Source organism: Vulpes lagopus, chromosome 11 (genome assembly GCF_018345385.1).
Source record: "Vulpes lagopus strain Blue_001 chromosome 11, ASM1834538v1, whole genome shotgun sequence".
NCBI lineage: Eukaryota > Metazoa > Chordata > Mammalia > Carnivora > Canidae > Vulpes > Vulpes lagopus.
In genome coordinates, this window is record NC_054834.1 from 64,447,505 (window position 1) to 64,462,110 (window position 14,606).

A 14,606-nucleotide genomic window follows, 5' to 3' on the forward strand; every position below is an offset into this window, starting at 1 on the left:
TCCTGGGTGGTCAGTTAAGCATCTGCCTTTAGCTCAGGTCATGAGCCCAGGGTTCTGGGATGGAACCATGCATCAGACTCTCTGCTCAGTGGGGAGCCTGCTTCTTTAACTCCCTCTGCCCCTTCCTGCTCATGTTCTTTCTATCTCTCTCTCTCTCAAATAAATAAATGAAATCTTTTTAAAAGGCCTTTAAAATGAATCTGTTTTTTGATTATCTGAACTTCTGTTTCATTTTTAGAGAGAGCTTTCTTTGGCCCAACTAAGTAAATAAACATTATAGTAGATGCCTAGGTGAAAAGTTTTAATCTGGACTATTTCTGTTTATTTGTGAATAACCACTGAGAAAGTGTGTCCACTTCCTCTCTGCTGTAATGGCTCTAGTTAATTTTACCTTCCTCATTATTTTTTTCTCCTCTTTATATGTCTGGTACAGTGCTTCCAGACTGATTATAACTCTTGGGTTTTACTTAGACAATCTAAAATGCTTTCCATATTTTTACCATCTTCTTTTTTTTAAGATGTTATTTATTTATTCATGAGAGACGCACAGAGAGAGAGAGAGAGAGAGAGAGAGAGAGAGAGAGAGAAGCAGAGACACAGGCAGAGGGAGAAGCAGGCTCCATGCAGGAAGCCCAATGTGGGACTCGATCCAGGGTCTCCAGAATCACTCCCTGGGCTAAAGGTGGCACTAAACTGCTTGAGCCACTAGGACTACCCCTATCATCTTCCTTTTAATAAAATCCTGTTATCTAGCATCTTCTCTATAATGATCTTTGCCGTTTCTTAAGCAACCTTTTTAAAATCCTATTAAACATGCAAAAAAGGCCTTTCATAAATTCTTTATTTTGGTAGAAAATCTTTTTCAGATGTCTCTTCTTCATTCCAGTTACAAAATTTGATACATCTATCATGCCATAGTGTATATTTTTAATTAATAAACTTTATTTCTTAAAGCAGCTTTAGCTTCACAGGAAAACTGAGCAAAAAGTACAAATATTTCCCATATAACCTGTCCCCACACACAGACAACCTCCCCTACCAGAGTGATATATTTGTTAAAATCAAAGGAACCTATGCTGGCACATCATTACCTCCTCAGATCTAGTTTTCATCAGACTTCACACATGATGTAGTACATTTTATGATTTGCAATGTATAATGACATGTATCCACAGCTTTAGTAACATAAAGAAGTGCTTCATGCTCTAAAAATCCTCTGTGATCTGCCTCTCCATTCAACCCTCCACACTAACCCTTGGCAAACACTGATGTTCTCAAAGTCTCCATTGTTTTGCCTTGTCCAGGATTCATATATTTTCAATCACATAATATGTAGCCTTTACAGATTGGCTTCTTTCACTTATTAATATACATCAAAGTTCTCTGCATATCATCTCATTCCTTAATAGCTCATTTCTTTTTAGTGCTGAATAATATTCTATTGCCAGATGAACCATGATTTATTTGTCTATTCACCTATGGAGGGACTTCTTGGTTTCTTCCAAAATGTTTGGCAATGATGAACAAAACAGCTTCAAACATTCATATGAGCCCAAATATGCTCACAACATATAATTTGGTTTGCTTTTGGTTTTAGATCATGGTCTAATCTGTCTTTAGCTAGGCTGCTATTCATTTCTCTTTATAGTATAAAATGTCTTTGGTTCTGGATCCAATAGCTTCCCATTTACTTATCAATTTTAGGCAGGTAGGGGTTTGTCAACACTTACACTTTATTATTGATTTTCTTAAGTTTTACAGAAAATGTTTTGTATTCTCGTCAATAGGTGGAATAACAAGAAATTATGTTTTTAGCCTCCTGAGTTATTGATTTTTGCTCTGTCTTAACTAGGTATTACTATTATTTTTAATATGAATTCAGGAAAAATGATGATCCGGAGCACTTTAAAACAAGTTCTACTATACAGATTTCTTTGTTGCATAGCTGATTTCGGAATGCCACTAGAGGATATATAAATGAATATTCTATCATAAAGATATTCATGATGATTTAAAGTCATTATATTAACTTTAGATTTCAATTTCATCACTAGTACAGAATGTGTATCACTATAAGCACTGGTATATAAGTCCAGGATTTTTAATAGAATTATCATTAACATTGTTTTGCCTTTATAATTCACTGACCAATTAGTGTTGCCTTATTTGCTTTAGCTCAGACAGATTTTTCTGCAGGTAACCCTGTCCACATCTCCATAATACTCCATAAAATTAAGTATTCAATTAATTCTGGTATGTGGCAATTAATATTCATTTAACTATTTCTTTAAATTTCTTTCTTATTCCTCTTTTTTCATGCATTCATTTCATTAGAGTGATGGATAAAGTCTATGAAATATTTCTAGCTTGTTTAGTCACATCAAGCCCTTTTCTTTTATAAAGTTGCTTAGCTATACTGTTTCTTCAAATTAATTGTGTGCTTTCCTTGAAAATAATGTTTGACACCAAACTTTTGTCATGGCATTTTTCATTTCTGCATTTCTCAGAGTATAGATTAAGGGATTGAACATAGGAGCGATGATGGTATAAAATAGAGCAAATACTTTGTCCTCAGGGAAAGTAGTTGGAGGTCGTAGGTAGGCAAAGATTGAAGGCCCAAAGAATAAGATGACAACAGTGATATGAGACCCACAGGTGGAAAGGGCTTTGTGTCTTCCCTCAGCTGAGTGATGTCTTAGACTAAACAATATAATGATATAAGAAACAAATAAGACAACAAAGGTAACTAAGGCAACCATACCTGAATTGGCAACCACAAGGACACCAATGATGTAAGTATCAGTGCAGGCAACTTTCAGCAAAGGGAAGATATCACAAAAGTAGTGATCAATTTCATTAGGACCACAAAATGGCAATTGGATTGTCATTGATAATTGAGGAAAAGAATGAAGAGCCCCACCAGCCCAAGCAGCTAAGACTAGGAGATGGCACCTTGCCCTGTTCATGATAAGCATGTAGTGGAGAGGCCTGCAAATAGCAACATAGCGATCAAAGGCCATGACAGTAAGGACAAAGACCTCAATACTCCCAAAGAAGTGCATGGCAAAAACTTGTAACATGCAATTACCATATGAGATGGTTTTAGTCCCCCCTAGTAGGTCAGCAATTAATTTGGGTGTAACGCTAGAGGTATAAAAGATGTCCATAGAGGATAAATGGCTAAGGAAGTAGTACATTGGTTGGTGAAAAAGAGGGCTGCATCGAATGGAGACAAGGATTAGAAGGTTTCCTACCAACAGAGCAATATAACAGAATAAGAAGAGCACAAAGCAAAATATTTGCATGTTCTGGTCATATGAAAGTCCTAGAAGAATGAATTCTGAGATGTTTCTCTGCCGCTCCATTTACTCGAGTTTGCTGTATGTTACACACAATGAGTTATATATCTGAAGGAAATAAACATAAATTTGGTGAAAACTTAACAGTATGAACTGAATGATAAAAAATTTACTAAGAGTAGATAATGTAAATATAATATTAATATTAATTATTCTTGATTTCTTAAAGTAAGTTGTTTTATCTTTTTTATTAACTCTTATTTTACAAAAGTATTATGGAATACTTTTATATTGAAAATAATGGAAATAATTATGTATGCTATTCAATGTTACTGGTAATGACTTTTACATATTTAATTGATATTTTGAAAATTAAAAATTATTTATTATTATTAATTATATTATTTATATAACAAAGAAGATTTTTAAAAAATTGTCCCAAGTCAAAATAGTTTTGTTGCATATATTTTAAATACGTGTGCCTAATGCATGGTCAACTTTCCTCTTTTCACCATTTTCTGGTCAAATTCCATGAATTATCTGGGAGTGAATCCCCAGGAAATACAAATGTATCCCACGTCGGGCTCCCGGTGCATGGAGCCTACTTCTACCTCTCTCTCTCTCTGTGACTATCTTAAATAAAAAATAAAAAAAAAAAAGAAAAGGAAAGGAAAATGTATCAGCCTGAACTGCTAAACTTTAATTTGTATAAAGCAAGCTCTCTCTTTTTTTTTTTTTGCTATGTGACCAAACATTGGCAATGGGTCATACTAAACCAATGGAATCATTGTTATTTTAAAAAACAAAGAATGGTGGAAAAGTATAGAGCAAAATAGAATGTCAATTAATGATTGAAACTGTGGAAAATAATCAGCAATTTTATTCATTTCTACTATTTACATTTCATGTATTAAAGAGAATTTTAAGATTGTATATACTGTCATTGAAGTTTGTGACGACTATCATTAGAGGATAGATAGATCATTAAATTGCCCAAGTATGTTTGAATCATGGCTCTTGCCAAAAATTTCACGTGTTTTATATACAATCTAAGGAACTAATGTCAATAAAAAGGGATGATACAGAAGGTAATGTTAGTCAAACTTTGTGGCCAGATAGCATGCAGTGGTATTTATTCAAACAAAATAATGAAAAATTCATTTATTTGCATCTTTTATATCAGATGTGTAATTTTAAGACATTATTTAATCAGTACAAAAGGAGTTAAGAATAGAAAGAATGCTCTTCCAGGAGTTATTTTCCTCAAGATGAAGAATTATCTACCCCTAGTGGTTTGAACAACTAGTGCACCTTCTATATTTCTCTGGATCTGATGTGACAGTCATATCTAGGTCCCTAGATGTCTATTTTTTAAAAGCCACAGAATGCTTTTGTAGCAAAGTTACAGATGGTTATAGAAACCATCAACTCTAGTGATTCTCAAAATTAATATCTATGTGTTTTATAGTGTTGAAGACTATTATATATATATATACATACATATATATGTAGTAGGTCTCTCTATATTTTATATATATAGTATATCTCTCTCTATATTATCTGTATGTATATGTTTATTTATAAATATATATAATTTATAAATTTATAAAAATACATAATTTATAAATATATGTGCACATATATAAATATATATCTTTAAATATATTTAATAGAGATCCAGGGTCTCCAGGATCGCGCCCTGGGCCAAAGGCCAGCACCAAACCGCTGCGCCACCCAGGGATCCCCTAGAGAGGCATTTAGAAATGGTCCATACTGTTGGACAGCAATTCTGCTTTAAATTATCATTCCAAACTCTAACTTCACAAAGGAGTAATTTTTAGTGTGTTCCTACTTTTTTGAAAATAATAATCAGTTACAGAGTATTCAGCAGTTAACCTTCACTAAAGAGTGTTGAAAAGTTTTAGGGAGGTAAAGTTCATTGATCGTATTTTTTACTCGTTGCAGGTGATACTGATTCTTTGTTTTTTTGTGTTGTTGCTGTTGTTTTGTTTTAAGATTTTATTTACGTATTTATTTGTTTATTTATTTGATACAGAGAGAGAGAGAGAGAGGCAGAGACATAGGCAGAGAGAGAGAAGCAGGCTCCTCACAGGCAGCCTGATGTGGGACTTGATCCTCGACCTAAAACAATCTGGCTTAAAAAGAATTACTATGCAAGAAGACTGCAAACACTTTAAAGACAGAATTCACATGATTAACTCAAATCTCTGATTTTAAAAAAGAGTCTCAGATCAAGAGAATCTAAACATTTCTCGGGATGGGGAAGTAATACAGTGTGAATGTCAGGAGACAGAAATCCTGATTCTCCCTCAGTTTGGGACTATTTTAATGGAAGAGAGCTGAGAGGGATGATGAAGGGTGTCATGAATGAAAGCTTGAAAAGACTATCTTGAATCCTCATCTGAGTAGAAAAGAATATGCGAGACTAATCCATCTGTCTTTTTGAGTATTTATGTAAGTAAAGATATATGGACTATCCAACATAAATGTATCTGGAATTCTCTCATTCTAAATCATTTTAAAATAATTTTCCTTCAGCTTTACCAACATGTACGTTGCTTAAATCAGGATTTCTCCTTTTTTCTAGACCATCGTTGGTATTGAATCCACAATAGTGCTTCATCTGTCTCATCTTATAACCTGAGAGGCCATTATACATGCTCGCTGCACTGAGCAAATGTAAAAGGGAAAAGTCAAGAGGGGAGAATTATTGTCATAAAAACAACATTTTGATCACAGAGATATTAAGGATCCATCTTGGATAAAAACTGAAGTTACAGTTGTTGGAAAAAGAACATCAGGCAATCCACTAAACAAATGGTTAGAATAGTAGCAACACAGAAAGAGGTAGAAATATTGAGGCATCTCAAATAAACTGACTAGCTTGAGTGAATTGCTTAATCTCTTTAAACTTCATTTTACTGATTTTACAATTAAGATATCATTACAAAACTTAGAATTTTGATGAAGGATACATGAAGTAATATGAAACAGCCCATGACACATGTGGTTCAAAACTGTCATTTTTCCTTACTCTTTCCTCCCTGAGTAATTAGCTTAGAACCATAGAAAGCGTCATGCACACACAAACAAGCAAGGCCAGTGGAAAAATAAAGAAAAAAAAACTATTAATAACATGGATTTAGTAATTTATCAGGTAAACTCCAATTTCAACAATTTGTTGGGAAAAAACCATTTAGGTTAGTTGATGGAAGATTGGTAGTCTTAGGGTGTCCTTAATTCTAATCTTTAGTCTGATTCATTTGGACTATAAAAATATAGTTAAATTATTACTTCTTTGGTAGTACTAAATGAAAATTCTAAATGCCCTTTTTGTTAAACTATTAGAATAAGAATAGAAGCTTTTAGTTTAAATTAATATTCCATCACGCATTCATATTTTCCCTTAGTATAACAGAATCACATGCTATAAACTTACCTTCGTTGATTCAGATGAAATTAGTCTATTCTAGGATGGCAAGTGTTTTGAAATATAGAAAATTCTTCATTATTGTATATATTCAAGTATAAACAGGGCTGTTTCTTAACAGCAATATGGAGGATTGTACATAAGTACAAGAATGGGACACAATGAAATTCACTGCCAACTAGAAAATGCTTTAATTTCATTGTTATTAACTGAAATTATGCATAATTGGGACATCTAGGTGGCTCAATGGTTGAGCATCTGCCTTTGGCCCAGGGCATGGTCCTGAGATCGGGATTGGGGGATTGAGCTCTGCATCCGTCTCCCTGCAGGGAGCCTGCTTCTCCCTCTGCCTGTGTCTCTGCCTTTCTCTGTGTCTCTCATGATTAAGTAAATAAATCTTTTAAAAATAATAAATGATGCACAACTAAAACTAATATATGTGAACGCATTTTTATAGTGTTCAAATTATCATATATTGCAAAAGAAGTTTTTATAGACTTAGAATTAAATTACATGGAATAAGAGCATATATAATTAGTCAGGTTTGTGGTTAGTGGGACATTTCCAAAACCAAGGTGGCAAGGTGGCATTCACTAACCATAAGATCTGAGTGGCTATCAGGCTAGTTTTGACTACATCAGGTTGAATTCTATCCGCCCAGATGCTCACTCTGCCAAATCGTCCCCAGCATCAAAATCTGGAATAAAATGAAGAGAACTATAAATCTGTAATTCAAATACATCCAGATTAATTCTCTACAAATACTTTGAAAATCTCAATGTGACTTACACCTTCTATGCATTTACAAGGGAAGTGGAATTCAAATATTTGCCAAACTCATCAGTGATGAAGGAATGCATTGTTATGCCCCAGAAATTTAGAATGCTGATTTAAGATCTCAAGGCCATCTCACACACACACAAATAAAAGTATTTCTTAATTCCTGCAAAAGCTAATAAGAATATTGAGGTCTTGGGAATCATTGATCTTCTCCCTATTGCTGAAGAAAATTTGGTTGGGAGAAACAGAATATAAACTTAAGTGACAACGTGGAAATTAACAATCCTTTGAAAACTGTAAGTAATTAGATTCCCAAAGGCATTTCTAAACAGATTCTGGCCAAATGTTGCTAAAGCACTGTCCAGAGTAATGTCCCTGGTTGCCCTGGGTGTTACTTTTCAACTTTGCATTAGCTTGTATTAGGCTCTATTTCTCTGGAGACCCAAAAAGGCCATAATCAAAGCAGTTCAAGAAATTTGGTTTAAAGATTTTATTTATTTATTCGTGAGAGACACACAGAGAGAGGCAGAGACTTAGGCAGAGGAAGAAGCAGGCTCCCTGCAGAAAGCCTGATGCTGGACTTGATCCCAGGGCCCCCGGATTATGATCTAAGCCAAAGGCAGATGCTTAAACACTGAACCACCCAGATGCCCTGAGTTCAGGAAATTTTGACTGTTCTGTGTTCATCTAGCTTTCTGAAGAATCAGAGGAAATCAATGTAGCCTGTAATAGTATTTGGCTAGCTTTCAGGAAAATTTGAGATGAGATAGACCAAAGAAAACCATACAGAAGCATTTATAGTCCAAGTATGACCCATTATTGAGATCATATGTATGTAGAATATATTGATCAGTAAAATTAATAACCTGCAATATCAGAACTGGTGCAAAACTATTCATGGTTTGGGACTAACACTGAGGGATTCCATAATTGAAGGATGGGAGACAAAAAGAGGAATGATAAAACAATAAGCATTTCTTTCCCCATGAACTTGGAAGGTAGCAGAAGTAAAAAAATGATGAAAAAATTTCAGAAGAAGGGGGTGCCAAAGTGGCTCAGTTGTTTAAGCCTCTGCCTTCCACTTGAGTCATGATCTTAGGGTCCTGGGATCCAGCGCTGCGCTGAACTCCATGCTCAGTGGGGAGTTTACTTGCAAATGGTCTCCCTTTGCCCCTCCCTGCATTCATGCACACACACTCTCTCTCCAAAAAAATAAATAAAATATTTAAAAAATTTTTCAGAGGAAGGAAGCATTAAAATACAGCAAAGCATTTATTCTGTTCACCATTCAGTTCTTTCTCCTGTCACTGGATGTTCAAAGGTTGCTTAGACTCAGTTTCATCTGCAAATACTGGGTTTAACTAGTTTAACTCGTCTTTACCTCTCTACCACAAACACATCCATACATATTTCTCTTATATTTAAAATGTCAGGAAATCAAATTTTATAGCCTCTAATCTGATTTGGATCAAACTGGTCAGCAAAACAATAAGAATAACAATAATTTATCCAAAGAGCCTTGATAAGTTCAACTTATTTTAAATTCATTAAATTATTTAGTACTTACAATAACGCATATTTTGACATAAATATCATTACCCTTTTATGCATATAAGAACACAGAAGTTTCAGGGATCCCTGGGTGGCTCAGTAGTTTGGCACCTGCCTTTGACCCTGGGCATGATCCTGGAGACCTGGGGTCGAGTCACATGTTGGGCTCCCTGCATGGTGCCTGCTTCTCTCTCTGCCTGTGTCTCTGCCTCTCTCTGTGTGTGTGTCTCTCTCTCATGAATAAATAAATAAAATCTTAAAAAAATAATAAAAGAACACAGAAGTTTCTAGAGGTTAAATAACTGGTTCAAATAACCAGTAAGCAAGAAAATTGATATTTCTAAATTTGCTGCTTGCTTCCAGGCTTTGAAATGAAGGAGTCTAACTGATGGAGTTCAGGATAGGCTGCCCCAAAATGTGCCACTTTGACATGTGGATTGTTCTGAGCTGAAAACAATCAGATATAAAGGATTCAAGAAGACATTTTTTCTTCCCCACTAACTGCCTAAAGAATTTAGAGGGCCTGATTAGGAAGAGAGGTACCACCAGAGATACCTACAGCGTGGGGTAGGTAAACTGTGGGGTACTCTGCAGGGCTTGCTTCAAATTTCCCTCTGTGGCCCATTGAATCCCTACTCTCTTCTTTTAGCTCAGGATAGCATATAAACCTGTTGCCTGACTGTCAGGGAGCTTAATTTCCTTTGGATTCCCATACATATCAAATTAAAATTTGTGTTTCTCTTGTTACCCTGCCTTATATCAATTTCATTGTTAGACCCTCAGACAGCAGTGTGCAGACAGCCATACCTAGAGAGAGGGCAGGCAAGAGCAGATTGGCCTCGGCCTCACTACACCTGGATGCCAGGGACCATAAGGATAGCCCTGGAGCAGGTGCCTGCTCCAGGGAAGTGCTGTCCTCCTAAAGCCAGGGGCAGCTGCAAAGACCTCCTGACCTTTGTCCCGGTGCAATTGGACATGCAGTATCTGTGTTATGAATAGGCACCACTAAAGCAAGAGAGGCAGAGGGGCTGGGTGTGCCAGTGAAGGCCGCAGAGGAGGGGAGTCCTCTGCAGGCTACAGGTCAGCACGCTGGACAGGGAGGGTGGGAGATGCCACCCTTATGGGCTCCAGTGCCACTGTCCTGATTTTTTTTTTTTAGAGAGAGACTTCTGGTTTGTATTGTTAAGTAAGAACAAATAAAGTCACACAGTCACAAACAGAAAAATACAAAAATACAAATATATCTTAGGAAAGAAACAAGCCTCCTAATCCTGGCTCCACAGGTTTGCATCGATCATAAGAGCATCAAGAATGATGTAGAAGGTAACATCTCAATGTTTACATTAACAGCTCAGGAGCAGGAGGCAGTCTCCACTGTAGGAAGTGGTACTTCTGTGACATGAAGCCCTGTTACACTTAACATCAGGTCTGGGTTCACAAACACTCCGGAATACCTTCATCTTTGTTGATTTGGCCTCCTCATACGTCTGTGTAGTGGGTCAAATAATGGCCCCCAGAGGTCCGACGACCTAATCCCTGGAATCTTCTACTGCCATTTGCTGTCAAGACTATGTTTACTTCACTAAATTGCCTACAGACCCCTGATGAGAATTAGTTGACCAATGTGTGCAGGTCTATTTCTGGACTCTCTAGTCCAGCCCATTGATCTGGTTATCTGGCTTCATGAAAATGACACACTGTTTTGAATACAGCAGCTTTATAATATACCTTGAAATGAGAATATGTAAGTTCTCCTGCTTGTTCTTTTTAAAGTTATGTGAGTTAACGCAGTTTCTTTACATTTCTACACATTTTAGATCACTTTGGAAAATAATGAGCATGTTTTCATTTCATTTCTTTCATATTTTATAGGGAATTACTTAAATCTAAAGATTTATTTGGAGATAATCCACATCCAAATAGTATTGAGTCATCTGGCCCATGAGCACAGTATTTCTTTCTATTAATTAAGTTATTCATATACTTTCAACATAGTTTTTATAAAGTTTTCAGTATATGTCTTGCTCCTATTTTGTCATGTTTTTCCTTAGGTATGTTTGATGATATTGTAAATGGAATTTTAAAAGTCCAATTTCTATTTGGTAGTTTCCAGTACAAACTATCCAATTGATGTTATATATTGATCTTATATGGCACAACCATGATAAACTCACATTAAAAATAAAGTCTTTTGGGGTACCTGGGTGGCTCAATGGTTGAGCATCTGCCTTTGGCTCAGGTCGTGATCTCAGGGTCATGGGATCAAGTCCCACATCAGACTTCCTGAGGCAAGCCTGCTTCTCCCTCTGTCTATGTCTTTGCCTCTCTGTGTCTCTGATAAATAAAAAGAATAAAATCTTAAAAAAAAAATAGTCTCTCTTATTGAACAACAGTTTTGTAGAACTGGAAGTTTTTACCATGACACAACTATAAGAAAAGTTCTATATAAAAAGTTCTAAGAGGACAGCCCAGGTGGCTCAGTGGTTTAGCACGGCCTTCAGCCCAGAGCCTGATCCTGGAGACCAGGGTTTGAGTCCTACCGACATCAGGCTCCCTGCATGAACCTGCTTCTCCCTCTAGCTGTGTCTCTGCCTCTCTCTCTCTCTCTTTGTGTGTCTCTCATGAATAAATAAATAAAATATTTTTCAAAAAAGTTCTAAGGAATGTGTAGAAAATCTCCATAATTTAGAATTATCAGAGAAATGCTGGACAGATGGGGAGTGAGTTTAAATATACTCACTTATGTTTTATTTTTATGAGAGTTTGTGAAGGATAAGAACGATTTTTTTCTAATGTTGGGTAGAATTCACCACCAAAGTTATCTGGATGGGGGGTGTGAAGACAACGTAATAAATTATTATTTACAAAAAAATATTTATTTATTCATGAGAGACACAGAAAGAGAGGCAGATACATAGACAAAAAGAGAAATATTCTCCCCACGGGGAGCCCAATACGAGATTCTATCCCAGGACTCTGAAATCACACTCTAAGCTGAAGGCAGATACTCATCCACTGAGCCAGCCAGGTATCCCTTAAGTTACTTTAAGATTTAAAAAAGGACACTTGATAATATCTTTAATTTTAAGGAGCTTGCATAGTTTATATCATTTGAAAAAATTTTTTCATTTTACTAAGGTGTTGGATTTATTAGTCTTAATAAGATCAATGTCTTTTATTATTATTTTAAAAGTCTGTAGCATATGTAGTGATATCACTTTTGTTATAAAAACAGCTTTGTGTAGCAATCAATAAGTCATAAATATCTCAGGAATCAAGATCCAGGAAACTAAAGCCGAATTAAATCCAAACAAAATACAAATAACTATATAATAAACTAAGAAAAGAAATCACTAACATAACTAACATTCTAAAATAGAGAATAGCTAAAAATCAAAGGTTAATTCTCTGAAAGAACTAATAAAACTCAGATTTTTTTTTATTTTGTTGCATAACATTCTTTCCAGTGGGGTAGGAATTTCTCTGACCTGTCCTCAAGAACTCCAAGAGCCCCAAGAGTTCCCAAACAATACATGAACGGACACAATCATCACACACACACACACACACACACACACACACACACACACAGAGGCACATGACATTTGTATACTTAAAAAAAAAAATCCAAAACACTTTGGAAAGGGTCTACATTAAGCCACCAAACAGAACTATGAATAACTTGTCAAAGCTAATTTCCTATGGAACAGACAAAATGTTTCCCCATCATATTCCAGAGGCTTGAATTAGGAGGAAAAAAATATATTAGTTATACATGTGAAAGTTTCTAAAAGTGGAAACATCAAAAGAGTGGTCCCAGCACTAAGGTAATCACTAATTACCTCCATGTTTTCTCTTGGATTTTGCCTTGGCTCTGGGGCAGGAGTAACTGAATCAAGTAAAGTTTGTGTGGAAGCAATGTAATTATTCTGCTGAGAAAAGACAAGTCTCTGGGAAAAGAGAAATGTCCAGACAAATATAAATGGAAGCACAGAGCTGAGACTGAGTAATGTGATTCAATGGACAAAGAGGTAAACAATATTTGAGAGAACAGTTTCCTTTAAGCAGAAAACAAATAAGTAAAAAAAAAAATCTAAAGGTCTAGTAGTCTGCTGAATTTCATTACTTCCCTAATAGACACATTGGAATATATGTTAAATTTTCAGCCTTGCTGACATTACTTATTTTGTTATTAACATATGATTATTCATGAAACAAGGAGAAGTTCTAGATATGTAAGAACAATGCATACAGTCAAATAAAAGAGGAAGATATGACCCTAGAATTGAATTCAGTTGCTCTTTGTTCGCATCTTAATTTGTGCAAGTTTATTATCAGAAAAAAAGAAAGATAAAAAGAGAAAGATAGGGGCAGCCCGGGTGGCTCAGCGGTTTAGTGCTGCCTTCAGCCCAGGGCCTGATCCTGGAGATCCAGGATCGAGTCCCACGTCGGGCTCCCTGCATGGAGCCTGCTTCTCCCTCTGCCTGTGTCTCTGCCCACCCCCCACCCCCGTGTCTCTCATTAATAAATAAATAAAATATTAAAAAAGAGAAAGATATACCACATACTTTTACTGCTCAAACTGGAAAAAAACACAGTTCACAAGAAGAAACACTATTATAGAACACAGGATTATTTGGAATGGAGAAAACATACTGCTGAATAGTAACAAAAGGACAGGGCAGAAATCAGAAGTACTTTGGGTCTGTTAGATTTGCAAAATTTTCCTGAACAAGAAAACATTAGGAGTGTGAATTACACATAAGACATGGACCCTCAAACATGGGAGTGAATCCTAATTAGAAGAGATTGCTGAAATACAGCCATAATGCTGATAGATCTGGAGTGTGTTTGTAGATGGACCCAGTGTAGTTGACTGAAAGCACCAAGCAAAGGGACACATGAGAGGAAAGGCAGGGAAAGAGGGAAATACATAACTTGACTTTTCAATGTGCCTTATTCTGTGTTAAAACTTCACGTGTGTTAGTCCAAGTGATATTATATCTTTATGAAGTATAACATTACCCCATTTCATAGACACTCAAATAACTAAATCAAATTTCCAAGACCCAGAGATAAAAGCTTACAGAGTCAGTGCGTCACCCAGCTCTCTCTGACCCCAAAGCCTGTCATTGTAACAGTGTGATGACCTCTGATATTAGCAAATTAGATCCAAACCATTTGGGGAGACTTATAAGATAAACAAGTGAGAAGGTTGGATTTTATTCCAAGAATAATAGGGTTCCATATACAGTTTTTGGAGATAGCAATGATTTGATCAGAGAAGTGCTGGAGAAGGGCATTTCTTGATTACCTCAAATTCAAGTGCTCACACTTGGAATTAATTGAACCCTATAAAGTGGAGATTATGAGCTGAATTACAATGACTTGCTTCTTTAGCTCTTAACAACTTCAGAGGTCATTCAGTTAAGTTCCCCAAAGAAAGCTTATATGCTTTCTGTAACATCACAAATGATAAATGCTCTTCAGACACAGAACTGAAAGCACAATGAAAATCACTTTAT

The 14,606-nt window shown here is 35.9% G+C and overlaps 1 protein-coding gene across 1 annotated transcript; it reads right to left on the minus strand.

Moving 5' to 3' along the window:
- Positions 1–2,429: 2,429 nt before the first annotated feature.
- LOC121472200 (olfactory receptor 4P4-like) lies at positions 2,430–3,365 on the minus strand. The gene has a single exon (XM_041723353.1). It carries the CDS (start codon positions 3,363–3,365, stop codon positions 2,430–2,432), a length of 936 nt encoding a protein of 311 aa, XP_041579287.1.
- Positions 3,366–14,606: the final 11,241 nt, after the last annotated feature.

Coding starts and splice junctions, on each gene's coding strand:
- LOC121472200 (XM_041723353.1), bottom strand. CDS start 3,365: ATGGAGCGGCAGAGAAACATCTCAGAATTCATTCTTCTAGGACTTTCA.